The 25,588-nt window shown below is 34.7% G+C and overlaps 1 protein-coding gene across 2 annotated transcripts in view; it reads right to left on the minus strand.

Annotated features, from left to right (window-relative positions):
• The window catches only part of ATRNL1 (attractin like 1), a 525,452-nt gene that overhangs the window by 279,311 nt on the left and 220,553 nt on the right, over positions 1–25,588 (minus strand). For both annotated transcript variants that reach the window (XM_027812182.2, XM_005443870.3), the window contains exons 22-24: positions 20,816–20,910; positions 20,102–20,180; positions 18,734–18,891 (exon numbers count right to left, since the gene is read on the minus strand). In XM_027812182.2, coding sequence (XP_027667983.2) covers positions 18,734–18,891; positions 20,102–20,180; positions 20,816–20,910 — 332 coding nt within the window. The remainder of the gene's footprint in view (positions 1–18,733; positions 18,892–20,101; positions 20,181–20,815; positions 20,911–25,588) is intronic.

The raw sequence follows: 25,588 nt of genomic DNA on the forward strand, positions 1-25,588 counted from the left end.
TATTTTATATGCATTTCATATCAGCTGTCCTGGGAGAAAGCACGATGAAACAGAGCAAGAGTTTACATTGTCAGGCAGCAGAATTGTCAACTTACATGAAAAACAAAGTAGACAAGGACATAAGAAGAATGTTTTGTTTGAAAGTCATATTTGGTAGCTCCTTAGTTTATCAAGCACTTTCTTTGAAGCTACAGTTTTACTAATCTCAAAAACTTAATTCCCCAGTACATCGTTTAATACTTAAAAGGAAATTGATTTTTAATATATGTCAACAAAAAAAAAATGCAATCAAATCATACTTCCTATCAATCATCATAATACTTTTTTATATTTCTGTGTCTTTCTTTCACTTCCATTGGTTTCTTCAGTACAAAAGTAATCTCAGTGTATGACCTGGAGGAGTCTCCACTCCAGCTCTCCTCTTGAAACCTCTTAGCTGTAACCTCAGTATGAGTTCTTGTTTCTCTTGAGTTCTAGCATGCAGTTCTGAATCTCCTTCAACAAGGTTCTTAACTTCTCAGAGTGCAGTAACAGCCCAATTCAGCAAAGCTTTTCAGGCTACAATGTCCTCCTGCACTAGCAGACTACCAGATGCTGAAAACAGAGAGAGCTGCTACAGACCTTTGATGACATTTCTACCTAAAAAAGTCCAAGCTATGTTTTAACAGAGAGCAATCTTTCCTGTATGCTACTTGTTACTATTTGGGGTACAAGCACAAGAAGTCCCAAGGACTGTCTCAACAGCATCAAACATTAAGCAACATCCACGCCACTGGTTTCAGGCATATAATTCAGTATAGTAATAGGACAAAATAAAAAAGCTTTGTGATTAAACACTATCAAACCAGGGAGATAATTAAATTATATCACACATTGTTTGACTAAATAACATTCAATAGATTGATTTAATCTTCTCCTTTACTCACACGATAAATGAAACAAAGGCCGACCTCTTTTAATAAAAGATGGATGGTTACATTCATAAGAAAGACAGGAAATACTTCCAGCACATCTCCTGGAACAGGGTAATTCAGCATACACACTAGCATAGTGAATAATTAAGGAATGTTTTGGCTCACAGAAAATAATTCATTTAGTAGTAGCTCCACAATCACAGCTAGACAAGCTGTCTGTTATTATTTACTATAATACGGTATCCTTCAGAACCTTTTATACTCAGTTTAGACCAAAGTGTGCCCTTAACTAATAAAATACAAAGAACTGAAGTAAAACCATATGGAACACTTATCTGATTTTGCCATGATGGCCAAAAGCTGAGCTTCAGTATTACTTGAAGAAAAAGGAGAAAAAACTCTGAGGAACGAATATAACTTATAAAAATAAATGGCAAACTCCCATCTTGCATGAGTAATTCAACCTACATTAAGTTAATGGAGTCATGCCTTAAAAACCTAGTACCAATTTTTATTAACTTTTGGGCTATGATTTATTTTATTTCACTGATAGAAGGGCAAAAAAAAAAGTTTTGCTTATCTGATTAATAAGCACTTTCTGAGCATCTTCTCAGACTCCTGGAACCTTTACTGAAATGAAATAGTTTAACTAAGCTTCTGTATATCCTGATGGACACAGTTATCTTTGGTCAGGGGTTAATCAAATATTATTTTTTGCAGCAGTGGGATATTTGGCAGTTAACTCCCAAAATATCTGGGGCCTTATAAAACCACAAGGACAGTACAACCTTTTTAAAAAAATAAAATGGACACTGTTCTAGGAAATATATAGTACATTGCATCTGCTAAAGGTCACGCAAGCGCTTTCCACAGTTTCAAATGGAAGATATAAAAATGAATTTTTAGTGCATTTCCAAAATGAATTATAATTATGAATAACATCAAACATGAATCGAATGAAAAAGTGTGCCGAACGCCGCCCACAAACTTCCCAATGATGGCATAATGAAGCACTTTTCTATCTATATTAGTCTGTAGTTATTTCTATATTAGTTTGTATATTAAAACTGTAGCCTTTCTAGGGTAAAACAAGGTAAGTTTAAGCTTTTTCTCAGATCAAATATCTATTTTAACATTTGTTAAATACAAGTTTATTTCATACAAGGACAGGGTAAAATGTACATACACAGACATCATAATCAGGGGGGAAAAGACACACCATCAAAAAAAACATATCATGACAAAATGAGAAAAGGAATAAAAGCTATTTCTTAATTTTCAGCAGCATAACATAGCTTCTTCCTCTCTGAGAAACAGATGTTTTCATGTTTTCTTGGACATGGTTTTGACTAACTGATAAGTTATTGATATATTGGGATTAAAGTAGATTAAAAAATCATAAAGATAGGTTTGTATGTAAATTCTGTAGTGAGATATTAAATCTCCCAATATACCCAGCCATGGATACAGTTGCAAAGGATGCACAAACCCCCAGAGCTCTCCAGAACTCATTTGGTGATTCTATGAACCAAATGATGGTTTCATTGTCTGAGTGTGTAGATGGGTAACCTCTCCGCAAAACAGAACTGAATGGCGTAAGGAAAGGGCATGAATCTGATAAAAATGAAGTGTCTGCAACAATTCCTCTCAAGTAGATCCTACATACATCTTACTCCTTTCCCCCGACCCCACCCTCTTTGATGTGCTTCAAGAATAAAAAGCTATCACTTAAAAATGACCTGCCTCTGCTTATGCTTGATTGGTACGTGCCTCCACCCTTATTTCCCCAATTTATGTCTTCAGGCAAAGCAACCCCTTTAATTTCACCCATTCCTTCATAATAACTGGAAAGACTTTATTCATAACAGGATATGAAAAAAGATCAAAGATAAATAATGGCTGGTATTTCTAAAGTCATTGATAGCATGCCCCAACCTCTCTGGAAAACGAGCATCCAAACATCTACATGACTTTAGAAAAATGTTACTTAACTATGATCTGTGACTTACAGAATCTGAGAAGTGGGGAATGTATTTGTGAAGAAGAGGACAGAACACTAGCAATTATCAATAAAAGTATTGATTTGGCTAAAAAAAAAACCCACCACAAAGCTTTCCTGTCATATTTTCTTGATTAAATAATAACTTTGGAAATTCAGTTAACCTGCTTAATAATAAAATGTTATTAAAATTGTGTCTGCAGGTCAACTCTCTTTTATGAAGACAGCATTAATGTTCACCTTGAGGTTAAGAAAAACAGTCTGCTTAACCATGTTTTCAGGTCAAAAAATTTAAGTTTCTTTTTAAAGTTTGCTTTTGAAATAAGTTTGCTATTGAAATTTCAAAACACTCGGTTATATTCTACCAGTAGTGGCATATTAAATATGAAATTTTATTTTACCTACATGATTAAAACAGAAACAGAAATGACAGTAAACACTGATTAATTCCTAAAGTATTTCAAAGAACTAAGACTGCACTGATATCATTAGTAAAAAAAAAATTTAAAAATGCCAGCAATGTCTTTAACCAACTCTGAATGTTATTTTTTCATACTTTTTTTCTATTCCCAAAACCAAAGAGAAAAGCCCCACCAACTTTCAGAACAGAAGGTTGTAGCAATTTATCAATTCCCTGAGCAGCAGGGCAAAATAGTCAATTCAATTAAAGAGTATGTACTAGACCAACTGTATTATAATTCCTTGTGGAGCAAAGGGCTCTAAGTGTCAACAAACCAGCAGTAAAAGAAGAGTCAATTGGTGAAAGACCAATTTCATTTGTTCTTAAATGTTCACACAAAACTTACAGAGCTGAAAGATGGACCATTTTAATCCTCCTTTTCTGAAGCCCATTAACTGCTTTCTAGTACTCACTGCTTAGTGAGTGTTTAATTTTTTTTTTAATTGTAAAATATTGGTCCTTCTTAACAACTTCAGAGATAATTGTAAACACTCTTCATTCCCACTACTGTTTTCCCTCCATAATTCCTAAGAATGACTAGTAGGACACTTGCCTGTTGTATCATGAGGATGATTTCTTTCCTTTATTAAGATGAAACCAGTGGAGTCACTTCACTTTTGTTGTTACAAATTATTCACATTAAAAAGGAAAAAACATGGAATATTGAAAAAAAGGAAATTATATCACAGAAAACATAATGAAAGCACAGCAAGTACAGCAGATGGGACATACCTGCTTCTCCAAAGGAGAATCAAACCTATCCAGAGAGATGGCTATATAATTTCTTTTTAAAACCTCTGATTTTAGAGATTTCAGAAACTACCTGTGCCATTTTCCCTTCAGCACATCTAAATTAAATATCTCTTACTGATATTTAGACCTATTTCTTCTTCTAGCCCTTGTTCTCCATTTCCTTCCTCCATCATCAGTCAAACATCTTTAGCTTCTGGACTGCAGTATCACCTTTTAAGTCTTCCCTTCATGAGATTAACAAGTGAAATCATTTCAGTATTTCCTCAAGTCATTTTTTCTAGGCCTCTTTGCAATTTTTACTAGCCTCTGAACTCTCAAGTTGAAACCAGAAAAAGCTGAGTAGAGCAAAAGGACTTCTTTACAAATTTCACTTAAAACACTGTTCTTCAAGGTAACTAATCCTGTTTTATTGTCTTTGTATTCATTTTCATTTTGTTTTCTTTGTATCCTGAGTTACTGTGTGAACAATATTAACACACAGTAACAATTAAGTGTCAGTTTAGCAATAGAATTTTTTAAAAATAATATTACTTATTATGATAATTTAAATAATATCTTGCTTTCACTACATTGTAGGCCTAAAAAGCCTTTTAAAACCCTATTAATATTATATATCATTAATAAGAATTTAATTTATTTCCCTCTACAAACTCTAGAAATGTTATTGCAATGATGGACCATTTATCATTAAGTTCCTTCTGACAGAAAACGCAATTAACCTTAGCACACCTGCTATTGTTAGTAAATTATCGCTATTTTATCTTGTGTATTTATCAATTTAAATTGAAAATACAAAAATAAAAAAAAATTATTCTTACATGGTGTGCTTGATTTCACCATACTGACTGAGATTAAACCAAGGTAATGTTTCAATAACATGAAAATCTGTTTTAAAAATATGAGCAAAATTTAAGCAGTATGGTTATTTCATAAAAATAAAAATTTGCACACAAAGCAATTCATCCACAGTGAGTGCAACCCCAGTAATTCTGTATTCATGCTAACAAGAACATGTGAGCGGACCTGAACAGAAACCGATGGTTTATTATCATAGTATCATGCCATTTATCACTGTGAATGATAAATTATATGAAAGCATTCCACAGATGAAACTTCCTTTAATGTTCTGGTGGAATATTTGTAAATTCATGACTATGAATTCACATTGATACTAGTATGATAAGGAGTCTATGCATTGCAATTACACATATGAATTTTCACTGATTGAGTGATTGTTTTAAAAGATGAAATTCTATCATACCATAACGTCATTTGAACTTGTCACCACAAATGTGATCAGTTTAGTATTTCATGGGAAATTATTATGCTTTTATATAAATATATATATATATATAAATCAGAAATCCTGACTCTCACATCTGGCTACTACAACAGGTGTAGAATAAGCACCACTGAGGCAACTTCCTCAAACTAAACCAGCCAGACATCAGGAACAACATGAACAGAATGTGAGGCATCTTAATGGAGTAACTGAAATTGTAATTATAACAATGGTATGGTGCAATTTGATCTTCTAACTGCAACACAATATTTTGACAGGATAATAACTGTACATTGCACTGCCACTTTATTCAAAGATGGATGCAAACTGAAGGTGAAAAACCATAAGGGTGGCCAGGAGGGGAATGGAAAATGAATCTTATCGAAGGCAAAGAATAGAGCTTGCATAGCCAGGTAAATCGAGGGCTGATAGGGAGTATGATTGCTGTATATAAATACAGGAAAAATGAAGAAAATAGCTGCACAATAACTACTAAGTATAAACTGTATTTACATTTTTGGAAATAAAAGAGCTTTGTGAAAATATATTATGTTCAAATAGTGAAGAAATCTACCTTTTAAAGCATATGGATGAGTTTATGAAAACATGTGCTTGTAACACCAGGTAACATCATCTTGATGATGGAAAAGGCTCCTGCTGATCCTAAGCCTATATTACTAATATACCAGAAGACCACTGTAACGCTCCATGTCTATTCACAAGACTTGGAGCCCAGGACATAAATTTTAAATTACTATATACATCAGCAGTTAGTAAAAAATGAGTAAAATGTATTTTAATGACAAGATTTATAATGGAATCAAATCTTGGACAGAGTAATACTTAGTATGCATGAAAACCAAAGACTGAGAAGTTACTGTATGCTTCCCTTCCAGACTTCCTTTAAACACCTAACTTGAGACATTGTTCAGGTCAAAATAATTAAGACAGAAGATCAACACATCATTTAAAATATACCTAGTTCATAAGAAGAACCAAAATAAGACCAAATACAACAAGGGACTGTCACAAGAACAGGGTGATTATATTCAAGTTGAAGATGTCTTCAAGTAGCCCTTATTTATATGAACTCTAAATAAAATTCAAAAGAAGTGGACGTAAAGAGATGAGTATCAGTCTCTACAATGAAACAAAGACAAGAGCCAAGCATATCAGATTAGTGTAATTTTTCTAGCTCTTCAGGATGCCTCTTTTAGTTAGAATGGAGAAGTGAATTGATTACTTTGCAAATAATACAGCCGCAATTGATTTTTTACCACCGCTAGCTTTGTCACAGATGAATACAGCTTTAAAAAGGATTTTCAAAACAAATGAAGTTCTGTGGTTAATGCCCATAGAATATAAATGAAGTGTTATTAGTTTAGGGGAAAAAAAAAAACCAACAACAACAAAAAAAAAACCCTACCCACTCAAACCAAAACAAAGAAAACCCCAAAAAACCAGTGTAATCATTCTAAAAAAAAACCAAAAAAACAAAAAAAAACCAAAAAAACAAAAAACACCAAAACAGAAACACAAAGCAAAAAGCATTATGAGCTTACAGTACTTGATACAGGTATGATGTGAATTAAACAGCTTTTCGCCTTTTCCAATGCCTAAAGAGAAGGCAACAGCTAAGGAAAAATCTATTCTTACTGATGCTCATGGGACTTAACCACAAGAGTGCCAATATACCTGTTATTTAGGGCAGAACACACATTTTTTTGTTACATCCTCACCGAAGAGCTGACATCAGCACTTCAAAGAATGCCACCAAACGCCTTCACTTTGGCATGAAGGCAGCGATACAGTTACACTGTACTCATGTTAATTAGTGTTGCAAGAATACATCCCCAGTGAGAAAGCAGAGCCAAAAAGGTTCCTTTTAAACCTTCTGAATATACATTATGAAAACTTTCTCCGCTGACACCACAAACTCCGCAAAGTGCAATGGTAACAATAAAAACTTGTAAAGCTTCCACCCTTATATTTCAGTTTAATTGCTGCTTTACACTATTTCCCCATTTTTATCCTTACTGTTCTTTCCAATCTCTGGTGTGTACACACAAGCATTGTCAAATTTTTAATATAGAAATGTATACTTAAACAATCACGACAGAAAGTGGGAAAAAACCCCAAATTTTAATAAGGATGATGATTATACTATACAGGAAAGATAACAGGTGAAAAGAAAGTTTAAACTGAAAAGGCTCATCACATGTTTTGCTCTGTACAATGGCTGTGGCTTGCAACTACAAGTAGTACAAAGTCCCCTCCATGGTAAGATTTGTAATTTTCCTGGGTGTTTTTTGGAGGAGAAACCTCTGAGCATATCGCTTCCTAGCATTACATGTGAATTTACCTATGCAGGAATAATAACGGGCTGACAGTCTCCAAAGAAACCACCTGCTGGGACAGCAACTTTAAGAGGGAAAAAGTAAGATCCGACAGAATAAAATTTAAAACTATATTTATGCCAGAAAATACCATTCACACATTTTGGTTTTATGATTATTAGGATTAGTGTCTACAAAAGCCACATCTCATTCTGTCTTAGACTATCCAGATGCAATTTAAGTAACATTTTTTTCTTCAAGAAGACAGATATAAATATTGAGCTCAAAAGGCCTAACAGCTCAAAAAATACCAAAACAAACTAACTTGTATTTATGTTATACAACTTATTATTTTAAATAATGACCTCAAGATTTAGAACCATTTTCATTATTTTTAAATCCTTGGGGCTGGAGGGACTTTCAAGGAGAATGCACTGAATTGCACTGAATTCCTGGGACCAGTCTTAATGTCTTCTGTAAATTCATTGAACTCACATTTTATCACATAGTAATGAGTCATTAATTTTGAATGTCTTAACGAAAGGGCAAAGAAGGGATCTTATCGCTGTCTCCAACTACCTAATGGGTGGGTTGCAGAGAAAATAATAGAGTCTTCTGAAGTTCTCGGATCCTTGTCTGGTTGTGTGCACAGAAAAGAGGTACAATGGACATAAAATGCAACATGAGATACACTGAAAATAATTGACTGGGAAATGATCTGAACAATCAGATCAACTTTCAAGTTGGCCCTGCTCTAAGCAGGGGATTGGACTGGAGACCTTCAGGTGTTCTTCCAACAAACTCTTGTGTGTTTCCCAGACTCAGAACTTCTGTATACACAGCAAGTGAATTTTGTGTTACATCTATATTAATTTGATGAAGAAGTCCAGCATGAAACACTTCCGTTAGAGATAATTTATAAAACAACTTTGTTACCAGTGAAAATTAGTCATTTCCGTAAAACTCTCATATGTATGCAGCAGAGAATTTCTCAGACACTACCACTGGGAATAAAACAAAAATAAAATTACCTTAAATGAAAACAATTCAAAGCCTGCACAAAGATGGTATTAAGAGACAAAAGCATAATAACGATTCTTTATACATACAAACAGCTTTTATTTCACTCATTTGAGAATATCTGACAGCTTGAATGGTTTTTCACTACCTGGACTGCTAGTTAATATAGCAATTTTAACAAGACTGCAATCTGTAACAATGTCAGTCTTGTGTATTTTTCTTGTCATGGTAAAGTATAACAATAAATGGAAAAAACAGGAAAGTAAAATGAGGACATCATGAAACAAGAAGAAAAAGGACGGAAAGAAAGGCAGAAGATTCACCATCCCCCAGTTCTCTGTAAGGTATGTACATCCAGGGGTAACGGAATGAAAGATCAGAACTATGAATAAAGTTCAAAATAAATAATAATGTAGGAATAGAGCATATTGGTCTACAAATTCATTTTATCAACTTCAAGAATATATGTGTTCAAAACAAGTATTCTATAACCAGCAGTTCCTACATGTTTTCACAGGAGATCACTTCTGTCTAATTCATGCCTACACAGATCCCCTCCTAACCCATCCCCAACAACATACACAGCAACACAAGTAACAGAACTTCTACTCTTTCTGGGTATTTTCCTACTTATGCATACAAAGAGACTGCATTAATCCTTCTGGTAAAAGCACCACTTTGAGAAACCAGAATAATATGAATTCAACATGGCATGTATTAAACTTTAACTAATGTGAAATGTAATTGCAAATACAGATTCACATTTGTGCAAACGTATTTCTAATGCAAGGCACAGTGAGATTCTTGAATCTGTTTTCTAATGCTATTTAAAGCTTTTGTCAATAACTGGCAAGAAAACCATATCATTATTAATATATTTTTTTTTGCATGCTGAGGGAAGAAAAGGAAAATAAGTCACTTTTACCAAGCCATTTGTACAGGAGGATAAGGGGAAGGTTAAAGTAATAAAACCTGTCTTTAATATTTTAAAACTCAAATCAAAGAATGAAGATCATTCTCAAGGATGGTATTCTGGACTCAGTGACAATGAAAAACATTTGTGGTTATGGTAGATAATAACTACATTCCCACTGCTGTGATGAAAGGGCTATGGTAACTCTGGATGTATAGAGGAAAATGATGGCTGTAGCGAAAAGGATTGGAGTTGCAAGAAGAGTGGGAAAGGTGGTGCTGAGGTTGCTCGACTTCCTTCAGCAGCACAGTGTGGTCCAAGGGGGAGCTGCTGAAAAGCACCCTTCTTCTGCCCCATCAAGCATATAATTAACTCTGTATCTGAAACAGATGTAATCATGCCTGGAAAAGCATATCCAGTTCTGGTATCCATCATTCCCAAGGGAGACTGAAATACTGGAGGGTTCAGGAAAAAGCCACAACAACAGCAAGACTAGAGAAAAGCTGAAGAAAAAGTGATGGAGCACATGGTATTTACAGCAACAGCGCATCCTTTCTAGGGGGAAGCTTTTCTTTCTAGCATAAATTTATATTTCAGGACTACCCATGAAAGCTACACTTACCATGAATCACATGTTTTTAAACAGTGGCAATAATTAACAGTCAGAACTATATATTAGGAGTCTAGTGCGTATCCAATTTCTGGAAATATTTAAGCCAAGACCGGATCTTTTTTTTTTTAATATATGGTCTAGTTCAAACAGCAATTAATTTGTGAAAGCCTATGCTTTAGTTTATGTCTCATTTCAGATTATATGGTCACAGCAGCCCCTTCTGGATTTATCATCTATGAGATATAACACCAAGGTAGTAATGAAATCAAGTGCTTACATGAAAAAGTAATGACAAGTAACTAATGTACTTAAAGACAGATTTTTTTTAAAAAAAGCAGATGACCTGCAAGCTTTCCACCCTCTTATTTAATACACTTATCTAGTTATCTACATCTAACAGGTGTTTGCACTGCCTCCCTGAAGGCACAGAATATATTTGTCTAATACAGACCAAGCGGTTTGTGGTTTGGTTTTTTTTTTTCCTGTTTCTTCAAAATAAATGCAATTAGCTTCCTGATAATAAAGAATTAAAGTCAAGTTTGCAGGTCTGAGCTGGTCTTGCTAAATAAACAAAGAGCTTGGGATTCTGCCCAACTGTGCTATTTCTGTGTTTCTCAGGAATGGCATTTGGGGACTTTGACTTCCTCACATCTACATATTGGTTAGCTCAGCACAAACCATTTACGTATTAGTTGATATATGAGGGACTACAGAATGGCTCTGGATTTGAAAATCCTGGGGTCTTGCAGACTAATATTTTCATTTTGTTATTTCATCGTAGAAATTAACACATTGACCACATGGTTAAAAGATTAATAACTAGCTTTGCCAAAAATAGAGGTCTACATGAAATATCTTGTCACAACAAAAATAACTTAGAAGAGGTCTCAAAGATCAATAAGGCAACTATTCCATTCTCAAGAATTGTCTTCTAGTAGCGTATGTACAGTTTAACTCCTTGAATATGTGACTGCAATAACTCCTACATATTTGAGCACTGTCAAAAATACTGATACACTAAAATAAACATTCTTAAGCATGAATGCCTGGTTAATCTAAGGTAGGACTCCTCATGCTGAGGATGCTGATGGCATCTTAGCTCACTTCTGAGAATGTTCCTGCAGATAAATAGCCGCAACTTTTGAAGCTTCAGTGCTTTTGGAAAGCTGGGAGTCAGAGAGCTCTGCAAACTCAGCTGTAAGCAGCCTCATAGTTTCTAGCTGGTTTGCCGTGGTCTAAGGAATTAAGCTCTGAATTCCTAAACAAAAACCCAGAGCTGTATTTTCAGTCACTGCTGCCAAGTTTACCTAGAGCTGGAAACTACTGTTTCCAGGACTGCTGTCTCAGAGACAGGTCACCATGACATACCTTATTGGTTCAGTGCTTGTAGGTCAGATTTGGAGTCTTCAACTCCTGGGACAAGTGACCATGAGCTGCTGCTGGAGGACAGTGCTATGATGTAAATGAGCTCTTGTTTGTGCCTTTAGACAAGGGATCCAGTCAGTGCAGGTACCTTGTAGCTCTGAGTGACAGTTCAGAGAAGCCTGACCAGCAAAACCACCTGTAACCACAAGACCTTAGGAAACCCAAAAGCTACTCTAACTTGAGAACCTGAAAATCTTGTCAGTGTCAAGACCATGGTCACATTGGTAACGCTGACAAGGTTGTCATTGCTACTCAGCAGATGTGGGGTTCTTGAGATGCCTACTTCACAAACACCTTACACTGGAATTTTGAAGTTTATTTTGGGCTACTGACATTTTGTTTACTAAGAAACATTGAAAAAACATGGATTTGGCACAAACCCAAATATAAACAAAAATATGAGAAACAGAAATCCAGTACATTGTTCACATTTATCTATACAATTCTGATTAAAGAGGGTAACTAAGGTTTCTAGAACTGACAGTCATGATAAATAGGATGAAAATATCTGTTCCCTACCACCATCATCTTATTTCCACTCCGATTCCCTATAAGCAAAACATTTACTTTCAAATTATTCTGTGTGGGAGCCACTGTGTATCCCCTTTATAGGCTTCCACAGTTCAACAAGGTATAGATGTTTTCTTCATGAAGAATCTTAATCTTTGAAAGGTTTTTTCTTGTTATCAAAAGAACAGGTTCTCATACCCTGTCATATGTTCCCTTCCAAAATTCCAAGATGAATAATTGATTTATTTTCCTATAGCTAATCTAAATTCTTGGACAATGAAAAGTTATCTTTGAGCAATATTTCATTCTAGGTGTTCTAATTACTATTTACTTAATCAAGTAGGTAAGGGAAATGGAAATTACAGAATAAAATCTCAGTATCTACTTGCTAGATACATCACAGGGAGATAACTTTTATTAGCAAATATCTGTACATCTTTATTGTATATTATACGAGTACCAGTAGATGGTGCCTTGGTCTGTCTGGAATAGAAAACCCTATACAACTGGCACATCAGTTACAGGAGTTAGCTCATCCTAGACATTCAAATTATACACCAATTAAAATGATGCATCATTGAGGACTAATTATCTCTTAATTAGGTGTTTTGGTTCCCTTAAATCATCAGCTATTAACAGTGCTTCTGTGTTCTGAGAAATGTATCAACACTGTTAAATATTTACAGATATTCTGGTGGCTCATATTAAACCTTTTCTAAGGTGATTGGAAAAAAAAATGTACCAGGGAGAGTAATGAAATTAACATTCACATTTATCAGTGTAGAAGTTGGCACAATATGGTTGGCAACCTTGTTCTGGTATATTTTACAACAAATGTCCACGGCTCTATCATTTGTCAAAGAAAAAAGGTATAATCTAAGCATCAGAAAACACCTCCACGTTTTAGCAATACTCCAGGATTCATGGGAAGCATTTTGGAAAATGCTATATTGGATATGGGTACATTAAACTCTTTGGGAATATTATACACTCTTTGATTTTTCTCAACACAATTGGCCTTGCAACTGCAAGGAGATAAGTTACAGATATTCTAACTGGTCGATTTTCCAAGGCAAGAACAAGTAGGTTTCTGGTATTATATTTGATTACCTCAGAAACAAAAAAAAAAGTAATCATAATTACTGTAACAGTCCACATTTGAGTAGCAATTTTCAACTACTTTATATAATGCAATAATTTTACATGTAGCAGATACACCTGTAACAAAGTAACTATGCCACAGAAATTTTAATAATGGTATTTAATGTGTTTAAAAAGAATGGAGCTTAGTTTTCGAATCTAGCACTGAAATAAATGAATCTTTACTTCTATGCTGCTGTCCCACTGGCTTAAATTTTAAACTAATTTTTAATGCCTTTTTAGTGGAGTTTTTTTTCTAAAAATAACTCTAGAGCAAAACCTCTACATTGGAATCAATAAACAATGAAAACATCTTTTCACATATCTTAATCAGATTTAACAAAAAATTCTATGCAAGATGTAAATCTGAATCTCCAGACGTTTTTTCTGTCAAACAAACTAAATATATCCACTCTGCTATGCCCAGAAAGGTAACTAAATGACCCGTCTTGGCAGAGCATCGAAGTGCAAATGTACCATGTGCAGCCATGTGATCTGTTACTGAAATCTCTGTTTCTTTAGATCTACATTCTTCCATTTTACAATCACCAGCTAATTCCTTTACTGTCTAACTTAATGCCTACAGTCAATGCATAAAAACTTACAAAATACTAAATACTATAACTTTCCTTCAAAATCTTTTCCAAAGCACTGTATAATATTAAATCTATTGTTACCTGAATCACTTCATTCCTACATCCAGACATGAACTTGTATTTGCTTTTCTCCAGCCTTGCAGTCTTACCCTCCTGCCTCTGAGTCTGCGATTTCACATATCACTTCCTTTGGATTCCAGGATGGATATTACCCAGTGCCTAATCTGAGCACATTAAGCTCAACTTTTGCATCCAAGTCTGTTAAGGATAATTTTCATTAATATAAGTCAATTATTACCATTATTATCAATCCTAACTTTGCACTATGATCAATATCATCATGCCTATTGAAACCTGAAGCTAAGTATATATTTACATTTTAGGTTATACCTCAGTCATCTGCAAACCAATCCACCCTGTATTGCTAGATGCCTTCTATTTCTTGTTTTTTTCTGTTCCAAAAGGATTTCATGCTCCTTGCAGAATTGTAACCAAATAGTAGTTCAATGGTTTTATCAGGTTTTTGTTCTTGGTACGCTACTTTCAAATCTCTTTTTAAAGGGGATTTTTATATTTACTGTAAGGAAATATCAAAGTCATTTTGGAAGCTAATGTATCCACTTCATTATCAATACCTGTTCAGTGTTTCAAGAATTATACTGTCTTCGTACATAGCTACACGCAGCTACTCTGCAGTCTCTATGAAAACCATTAAGGCACTTAGAAATTGAATCATTCACCATAAATCATAGGGATTAGATTTAGGTATGCAATTACTGATGGGAGGAGATTCTGTACCAAGACAGCTACATGTGGATAAGTATACATCTTCCAAGCTAAGATTCCAGAATCATGACCTTTACAAGATTCAGAAAGGTCTTAAAATCCAAAAAAGCTCTGATCTTTATTTTTTAGTTTAGTAATTAGGTTTGTGCTACAGTTGTAACTTCTAATGGCAGTGACTGACAAGTTTTACTTCATGGAGCTTTTACAACATATAAGTCATTCATGAATGTTAACAATTCAAAACGAACTCTAAAACAAAAAAATGCTGAAATAAATTATGCTTTGCAGTAAATTTTATTACAAAGGTAGATATGCTTCTTGATTTACATTACGGTCTTTCTTCAGTTGCTACAGACAGGCTATTAACAGGGGAAAGAAAATAAATTCTGAAACAGGAGCCAGTAAACTGAAAGAAAACTACTTTGTCCTTAAAAAAACCAACCAAACAAACAAACAAACTTGAAAATTTATATATGATGTAGTTTTGATTATTTGTTGTGCTACATACAAATAAAATGTAAATCTTCGCCATAATTCATTGTTCTGATTTGGCATACAAACTAATTCAGGACGCCAAAGATAGTTTTTCTCAGAAACAGTGCAGAAAAAAAAAAAAAAGAACTCAACAATATGCTACTGAAGCTTGCAGTACGCTAATTTAAGAATAATTAAATTCCTTCTTTTCAACACATTTGGGCATTCTACATGTACACTAACATGACTTCTAACTTTGCCGCAGCAATAATTGTTCTGTGCTGTGGAAACGTTAGATGAACTATTCTATGATGAAAAATGAATTTTATTTTTTTTTCATTAAATAAAAACCTAATTTTTCCAGGCAATGTTTTGCTGCTGAGGTTGAACTTTATAATTTAAACTGACCCTCCCAATTAAAACTCAGACACTTGTGAGTCTTTCATTTACACTTTAGGGAAAGGAAATAACTAGTAAAATGGTTGTTATTATCTCCAGATGCAGCTTTAAAACTGGTAGAAAATTTTGCTGCTCAGGCACAAGCTGAGATCAGGCTTACAAGTTTGACCGTTAGAGAGAGATATAGGTGCATGAAAGCAGCTGATCCACAAGCAGGAATGCTATTGCTGCCCTTAGGGACAGAGTATATCAGCCAGATAGCCAGGACAATGTTTTAAGGGTATTTGCTTGTTTCATGTGCACTTGTTACTTTTCAGAATACGGGAGCAACTGATGGGGAAAAAAAAAAAAAAAAAAAAGACAGACCTCTGTTACCAGCTTTAATGACAAAAAATCCCTGGCCATAAAATTCATTTCCTGAGACTGAAGAACACGTTATTAGTGCTGTTACTAATATTTGCATAGCTGTCAGAAGCCCAAGCTTTATGACTGCTTACTACTTCAGGGACCACTGACCATTATTTGAGGTGCTGGCTACAGTCTGAGTTACTGCTTTTCAATAAACGTTACAGCCTTCAAATTCCATTACCAGTGGAGTCTGAATTACATCTACCCTCAAAATAAAATAAAAATGAGCAGAAACAAGTCTTGGGGCTTCGCCACATATTTTGTTAAAAAATCTAGCCTATTTAAGGAAACAGCATTTTCTCATGGAGTCCTGTTTAACAGATATATAAGACACGATACACCTAAAGGGTTGGGACTGTCAGAGACAACCATAGGGATGGTAAGTCTGGATGATAAATCACACCATCTTATGTGGGCAATTGAACCCTCTAATAACAAAGATACTTTACACAGATTTCCTCTGAAAAGATGCACAAACTACGGTTGTCTATGAAAGTTTGAAACAGCTAAGCTTAAGGGTCTGTGTTCACCCTTACTTTACAGTCAGCTCTGCATTACAAGAAAGGGAGGAAAAGTGTGGCATCAACTCCTCCAATAATTCAAGAGAAAAAAATCCAACATTTGTGTGCCAGCATATAACTGCTAAATGCTTCTGAGAAAAACTGGTAGCTGTCCACGTTACAGCTGATAACAGGTCTATTTGTGGAAAAAGCTCTAAGCTGAAGTTGTCCTATATCACCATCTTTCTAATGACCCCTTATGCAACTATGTCACATTTCTGGTTCTCCTTTGATGTCAAGGAAGAATAGATCTTATAGCTAAAGAAAATGCTTTTAGCATCAGGAAATTTAAAGGCAGCGTTTTCCCTGGAGGGCTGCAGAACTCTGACTGACTGAGCACCCAGCTGTGTGCCCGTAGCCATCGTGGACAGAAGGGTGCTGACTAATGGGAACCTAGAGTACATTTTTATAAAGAGAGCAGAACTTCATCTGAAACTGAACATTTTCTGCATAGTTTCTATGGTTAGCAAGTCATTCGCTGCTATCCAGTGCTGAAGAACTTGCATTCCAAGGTCATTAGGCTCACCAGTGACAAAAATAAAATCGGTCCCTGGGTAGCTGCAAATGAAGAGTTATCGTAGACCAGCACACCTTCAGGAAATTTTTGTATGGACACAGCCATCACATATCTCTTTGCAAAGTCAGGAAACCATACTTCAAAAGAGGATATTTCGTGTTAGAATCACCAGGGATTTATTCAGAATTAAGAAAAAAAAAACCCAACCCTCCAAGCTTGCTGAATAGGTAACATGCATAATAAAAGTAATAGAGGAAGCAACTGTGAGCCATTGATGGAAATAAACAATCACATGCTGGGATGTACAGTTTTTCCTTGTAATGATGAAAATCTTGAAGAGAACTGAATGCAAAATAGAGATAATATAGGTGACTGACAGCAAATTATACTAAACGTCTTGTATAATGAGGAGAGCTGTTCCTTCTCCTACAGAAAATGAAATGGTAAAAGCACCCAAACCTTCCCAACAAAAGACACAAGTCTTGGCTCCAGTGCCAGCATAGCAGGCAGCATAGGAGGAGTTAGTGATGAAATGCATATCAAGAACACGACTTGAAATATCAGTTGCAAGGGAAGTAAGGTCACTCTTTTGGCTTACTTCAGCCTCTGAATAGGGAAGAACCATGACTTCCCTCTGAACCCTAAGTCATAGGAAGCCTCGGATATATATATAATATTTCTATTGTGTACAGAATCATAAAGTTAACATATAAAACTAAACTTGCTTTCTCTGAAAAGCACCCTAACTCCATTTATCATTTAAAGATCTTATCTACTGCTAGAGCACCAGGCATAAGAAATCTATATGGGTGATGTGAACCTCAGATATTTCCTTGGAAAAGAACAAATCACAGCATAAAAAAGTTGAACCTAAATAATAATCTTGTTGATTTAGGAAGGCAGATACAGAGGACAATATTAATATCCTAAAACAGTTTCCATAATTGGACTTAGCATTACTTTTCCACTGTATAAAATAGAAGTGACTTAATTTCTAGACAAAAGAAGTATTTTATGAAAAATTAGCAATTTTAATGAAAAATTAGCATTTTTATGAAAAATTAGCATCATCATTGCATTGACTTTTTTGAACCTGCAACTGCACAATATCTCACTACTCCAGAAAATACTCAGTGAAAGTGATTCAAAAGAAGTCAAATTCTAATATCTATATCCTATAATATAGATATTCCAACCGTATATAAATATAATAGTCTAACCAAATATACTTAGTGTTAAGTGAAGTTTGTAATACTGCAATATGATACAGTCATTCAACCTTTAAGCAAATCAGAGGCTAAGAAAGCTAATGATTAAAGAAGGTTAAACTCAAATATCTAGGTACTAAATACATATTTGTATGCCCTCTTTTATGTATACATCTAAATGCACAAGACATATTGCAAATAAACATTTATGCTCAATAATTTTAACTTTGGATATTAAAATCTACTGTCTGAAGTCTCATTCACTACTCAAAGCAAAAGTATCATAATATAATTCTTATACACAGAAAATATCTCATGCAAATAATACTAATTGCATACTTCCTGTATGAGTGAAAACACAAAATTCAATGTAAAGCTAAGATGTCAACAATTCTATAAGCACAAAATGGTCATACTAACCTGTATTTTGATTGGCCATGAGAAATTGCTGACATAGACATAGAAAGTGATATTTGGGTTGCTCCGGAAGTTAAATTTTTCACAGGAAAAGCTATCTCTGTATTCCTTAATATTAGCCTTAGAAACTACAGGAATCTCTTCTCCAGATATTGTTCCAGCTAAAAAAACATATGTCAATATATGTATTTATGAGAAATATTAATCATCATTAAAGCTGTCAAAGTAAATTTGTACAAGAAACTTAAATTCTTCAATTACTTTTAGTGTCTTCATTCTACAACTTTAACAACCCTATATTACAGTTTAGATGGCACATTAGGTACATTTCATACACATACAGAGAATTCACAAAATCTCTTACTCTGGTTTCAAAAGATTATGAATGAATCATAATATTGATAGAAGTTACGTGAATTTTAGAAGAAAGTTTTTATGGTCAACTAAACAGACAACATACTTATCTCTAGTAATTTATATACATTTTCAGTAAAATCTCAAGGGTAATAAAGCTTGAAAGTGAACTTGTCTAGGTCTTGCATTATTGCTGAAGAGTTTTTGACGTTCATGAAAACTTTAACAACATACTTCCTATTAAACATGTATAACTTTTTGTAAATATATGGGTGACTGCTCTAAGTTAAAATGCAGGAATAAATATAATTTCTAACTATGGTATGTTAAAATACTTCAGAATTACATTGATGAAAAAATTATTGAGTTTATGTAAGACAAATTCTGAACCTTCTTTAAAAAGATTTTTTTTTTTCTTTTAGTACAATTTTAGTTTAAGCATCATGCTTCTCCTTGGATATGTTTTCAGAAAGTCAATAGAACTAATTCAGTATCTAAATAAAGCTTTTCTTCCTTCTTAAAACAAAGAACAGTAATGGGGTTCAAAGTTGGAGAAAAATAGATAAGCAGTTCTTTTTATCAGCATACACAGAAGAACTTCATTGTTTGATATCAATGTTAAGGTTATATAATTAAATTTTTAGCTTGAACACTGAAACAAAGAAATAAAATCTCAGTCTCTGCAGTAGTTAAGGAAGCTTTTTATCTTAATTAAAATCACAGCATTTCATAACACTGTCATTTTAAAAATTTAAATAGTCTACAAGCTTTTCCTACCAAATTAATTTTAATTGAATAGGAGAGAAAGTTAACATATTAATGAAGCTTTGTTCAGATTGCAAATTATCATCTGAGGTTTAAGTAATATAATTAATAATGGCATAACGATAATGGTGAAAACACATTTGGTAAAGTTTTATTATCAAAATTAGTAACAAAGAGACAATCGGGTTAAAATAGCTTAAAGGATCATGAGATCATATGGGAAAAAGTCGTCGCAGCAAAATTCACACTCACCTGTAGAACCAATAGACCATGTAATATTGAGGTTGAAGTTGTTTGATGCATTAATTGATATATCCAAATTTTTATTTGACTAGATAAAAAAATACATTTCAATTAATAAAGTATGTCAGAATGTATTGAATATAACTCTATTGCGCATAAATGGATATAAGGCTTTTTAATAATCTTTCATTTTTCATTTTAAATATAAATAGAAATGATAATAATTCAGAGCCAAAGGCAATCCTCTCTTTTGCTTCAGTAAGAACAGGGTACAAGTAACCATATAACTACACCAGTTATATTTTCAGATTGTGCTAAAAATAATGAAATCATTTTGTTTATAAAACTAAATAAAAAATACACAGCAAATGGCTACATTTTAATTACAATCCAGAAATTACTGTTCTCATCTGCTACTAAAGATTTCTTAAGTGAAGGGTATACTCCTTTAATTCCTCTCAGGAAGATAATTTTTTTATTCATGGGAACAACAATAAATTAAAATATCTGATAAGTTTTTGGAGTATTGGTTGATCTGAAGTACATCCACCATTTAGAAAGTTTTCTCAATGAATGCACTGGAACTTTTTCAGTGCTCAAAAAGATTTGGAATATCTCTAATACCTTATAGGCACTTGGGAAACTTTTAATCATGGTGAACTACAATGGAAATCTTAAACATCACTCTCCATATCTTGTCTAAAGTTAATAATATTTTCTTACCTGTTCTGGATTTGCTATAAAGTTTATGGCAGTGTGATGGCGATCATCCTCTTGTAATAAGCTGAAAGTAAACTGGTAATCAATCAAAAGGCTGTCTGTGGGCAAAACAGAAAGTAAAAATGATAAAATAGATTAAAGTGTATACATATTAATAATATGTTATGCAAGTACCTAAAAATTTAACATTCATTTTTATTTTGAAAAGCATGGAGTGATCTTCAAGTCAGAATTAGTCAAATGCATTTTACCGTTTAAGTATTTGCACTGTAACATCTTGAAGCAATAAATAAATAAAATTAATAAAATTAAGAAATTAAGAAACAGATTCTAACATTGAGTCAGTGCAGCTATTACACATTACTTGAAATAGTCATTCTTCGTAATTATTCCAAAACACAGTATCAAGAATTGTTAGTGTTATCAATTCCTATCTTTACTCTGAAATCATTATTCAGAAATTCTGTTCAAAATGCATTTAAATATTTTAGGTTTACAATCATACGCTTTACTGTGTTATATAAATGGTTTACATAGCTACATTACCATAACACATTTTAGAATTTCTAGGTTCAAAAATTGTGGAAAAAAGTTGCATCTACAGTAAAATTATGTAGTATGAAGGCATGATACTATAGTAAATAGGATTGCTAATAATAAAATGGCATAGTGGAATTTTGAATAGAAATTATGTAACCACCAAGCACATCCTTTGTAAGTTGCCAGAATTCTAAGAGATTTTAAGTGGCAGGCGATACAAACTTTTCGTACAGAAGTGAGTGGCTGTTTAGTATTAACTCAAAAGGATTACATTTCACTTCCAAATGGCATTTGTTCTGCCCATATTTCTTTCCACCTATAAAAGGAACGGAGTCTGCCAGGCAGTTCCTATTCATGCCGTTTCTGTCACTGCACGCTAACAGCACTCCCTGATGGCCAGCTAAAGTTGGCATAAGTGCAGAAAGGAGAAAGGGCCATCCTCAGATGTCCCAAATCATGTTTAACCCTTCCTGGAAGGAGCATTAACTGATTGGGGCAAGTCAGAAGGCAAGTTCTGAGCTATCCCGTTGTGCTCCTGAAGTTGGAGGAATGAGATTAACCCCTAGTTAAGTCAGATCCATGTCTTGATGGGATCAACACCACACCAGCAGTGTGTTACAAATAAAAAAATATGTGATCATAAAACCAAAATCAGTAAATACAGAGAGTGAAAGATTAAGCCAAAGCTGGAAAAAGCTGTGTCAGCCTTTTGTTGGACTCAATAGTTTGCTTACTGCTGACAATCACCTTTTCTGCAGCAACACATCTGAAAAAATAAATTCTATTGTATCCCATGGGAAGCCTGACATAGGAGAGAAAAAAAGCTTAATGGTTCAACGAAGCATGAATACAGCCCACTGTACTGTCTTAATAGTGAAAAAAAAAAAAATGGCTTGGATTTGTTATTTTGTTTTGGTTGGGTTGGTGGGGGGGTTTGGTGGTTGGGGTTTTTTTTTGGGGGGGTGGTGGGGTTTTTAATTATTATTTTATTTTATGGTTTTTTACAGTGTGGAAAGAAAACTAAAAAAAAAATAAAGGAGTTACAATAGAGGAATTACCATGACCTTTGAAGGCAAAATTTTGACTTTATTATGACATGAAACAGAACAAGGTCTTAAAATAAAAAGATCAGTCAGGATGAGTTTGGTACAATACTCTGGGCGATGCTCTGCTTGTGTTGAGAAAGGAATATACTCTAAATAATTATAAAAGATAAGGTGGGCACCTGAAGGAGATAAGGAGACCATCAAGTCAGGAAATCGTTGAACAAAGAAAATTGAAAGGTCTACTCCTCCTAGATCCCACCTATTGTGAATGGAATGATTAGGTGTCAAAATCAAATGAGTATGTATGTAAAGATGTTGTGTAACCTCTCAGGAAAGCTGTATAAAACACCTAACTTTTCACTGAAAACTTGGGAGCTAGTCTGTCCAGTGCGAATCGGCTAGCTCCCCAACGTTGCATGAAATAAATACCTTTTCTGCTTAAAGACAAAATTTGTCTCTGAGCAGTTACTTTGTGCTGTTTTGGCATCAGAGCCACCACAGTTCCATTATTCAAATAAGAATAAGCTTACCTAGATGTCTTAGATAACAAGTTCTGATCAGGTTTTTGCAAGCTTACGAAGGCAAAAGATGAATAAATACTAAATTGAAACACCCCATTTATCTATTAATACTACTCTACACTTCTATAACTATGCAAATCTAATTAATAAAGTCTCATTGACTCCGGTCAGTGTGCCATATCTACATATTTAACAGTAAGATTATCACTGCAGCAGAACATATTAAAGGTAGCAGGACAGCAAAAGTTGGCAAGTGGAGATTGACCCCAATTAAAGGGATTAATAAAAGCTTTAATAATCATGCAAGACCAAAAGGCTAGCAATAATGTATAGATATGCTAAATCTACTGATCTGGTCAAATAGGGGTCCAATGAAATAGGAATGACTGCTTTAGCATGAATTTTTGTAAACGTATGGTGGGCAAGCACCACAGCTTCCACATCTACAGAAATTCTGGCTAATGGAAAGGCTACAAGATGCAAGAAGCAGTGTAGACAGGCCTTCTAGCCAAGAGTGTGTTGATTTGCTCACAATGTCTGGAAAATTACCATTTTAAAATGCCGTAGTCGTCTTCTAAGCCCTGATTGTGCCAGTAATGTATAGCTCAGATCTCATCATAATGCAAAACTGTGAACAGACACAGGGTGCCTGTCTCCTAGTCATATGAATGGACAGCTTTTCTGCACACAAGTTTAAAAAAAATTCAAAGTCATTTACTTCTAAAACAATATGACTACTTTGTTTCCAGGGGGTTGCTGTTCTTGTTGTTGTTTCTTTTTTTTTTTTTTTTTAAAATATATATATATTTATGTTTTACTGGCTAAAACCCAAGAAAAAAATAACTTGTTTTTCAAGGAATGCAAGAAAAGTTCTTACATTAATAAAATATGTTAATCTATACCAGGGGTCCTCAAACTTTTTAACCAGGGGGCCAGCACGTGGATGAAGTGGCAGGCAGTCATCTGCGGCTGCTTGGTTCCCCCCCCAACCCATGGCTGCGGGGGGGGGGGGCGGGGGGGGAGGGGGGGGAAGCGAGTGGGGTCTGTAAATACCAGGGGCCGGATTGAGGACCCTGGGGGGTTGTATCCAGCCCGCGGGCCATAGTTTGAGGACCCCTGATCTATACAGCTCCACATAACTGTAACAAATCATAAAAATACTTTCATTTCATTTTTTGTACGATATTTTTACCCACAATGCAGTTTAGACAGTAAATGATGAAAACAGTAAAAGTTCATTACGCATAGCACCTTTTATACTAAAGATATCCCAAAATATTTCATGGTGTTATTAATTACTCCGTTAATCGATGGTTAATTAATTAATCAGATACTTAATTATTATTAGATATGAGAGCTTGACACATTCCAGTTGCTCCCTCACATAAAGAGCAACTCCACCACCTCTCCCTGCTGGCCTGTCTTTCCTAAAAAGTACAGAGCCAGCCAGGACAGCATCCCAGTCATAGGAGCTCTCCCACGATGTCTCTGCAATTGCAGTGAGCTCACGGCCCTGTGACCCCACACAGATCTCTAATTCTTCCCATTCACTCCCCGTGCTGCATGCACTGGTGTAGGGGTGTTTCAGAGAGCTAACTGAGCATGCAGGTTTCCCAGGAGGGGTGCAAGAGGGTTCACCATAGCCACACACACCCTTGAGGTGGTTGGCCTCCTGGTACTCATCTTGGGAGGCAGCTACCAATCTCTTCATACACAATTATAATTCACAGAAGATACCTAAAGGATGTACAACTTCAGTGAAGCAGAGAGCTCTGCCTAATGCAGTCCTGTGATTCAACAGTGCAAATGAAGTCAGGTGCAAATGAAAGAGCTGGCACTGAGCAAACATTCCTTCCCCTCTTTCCAAAGACTGCAGAAGTATGCTGAAGAAGTTTCACAGCTTCGAGAAAAATTTACTTTCATACTCAGGATACATTTTGGTTGGACAAAACTTTGAGAAAGATTTACCTGGGCCTATTCTTAAATTGCACATCCCAAACCTCTGGAAGGCTCTAAAGCTAGATTTTATTAGAATATAAATTAGTAGAACTAATTTAAGAGGAAATTCAAAGTGAGAGTAGAAATTAAAAGGGATTATAAAGATGACTATCTAATACATCCTGCTGCCGTCTTTCTTACTTGCCTTCCTCCTCACCTTTTCAATCTATACTTCAGGAGACTCTTCCCCCACACATACTGAGCAGCTCTCAGGGAAAATATCATACCCCTCTCCTCCAGAAAGCTTCACTTTTTACAGACTGCAGCAGGCAGAACAGCTGTCCTTCCCACTTCCAAGCCCCGTGCTGAACATAACCCTAAACCATAATCTATGCCAATACATCGTAAGTGCACATAAGCAAGCTCAACAGTTACACAGTACATCACACCGTATTTCTGAATTCATATGCCATTCAGCCTAGATGGTTTAGCCTGGGAATAAATACAACATTTAAAGTAAAATTTAGTTGTAAGAGTACGACCTGTTCTGAATAGTTAAATGTATAAAGAATAAAATGTGTAATAGCTAAATGTAGCTATTATTGTAAGCTATTTAAAGTACACTCAGTATATCCTGTTGATACATATTGCTGTGTACATTTACAATCAGGAATTTAGGGAAGACTGAGATTTTACTCCATGTATTTGTTTCTACTGCAAACCTTTAAAAA

The sequence above is a fragment of the Falco cherrug genome, chromosome 9 (genome assembly GCF_023634085.1).
Source record: "Falco cherrug isolate bFalChe1 chromosome 9, bFalChe1.pri, whole genome shotgun sequence".
NCBI classification, from domain to species: domain Eukaryota; kingdom Metazoa; phylum Chordata; class Aves; order Falconiformes; family Falconidae; genus Falco; species Falco cherrug.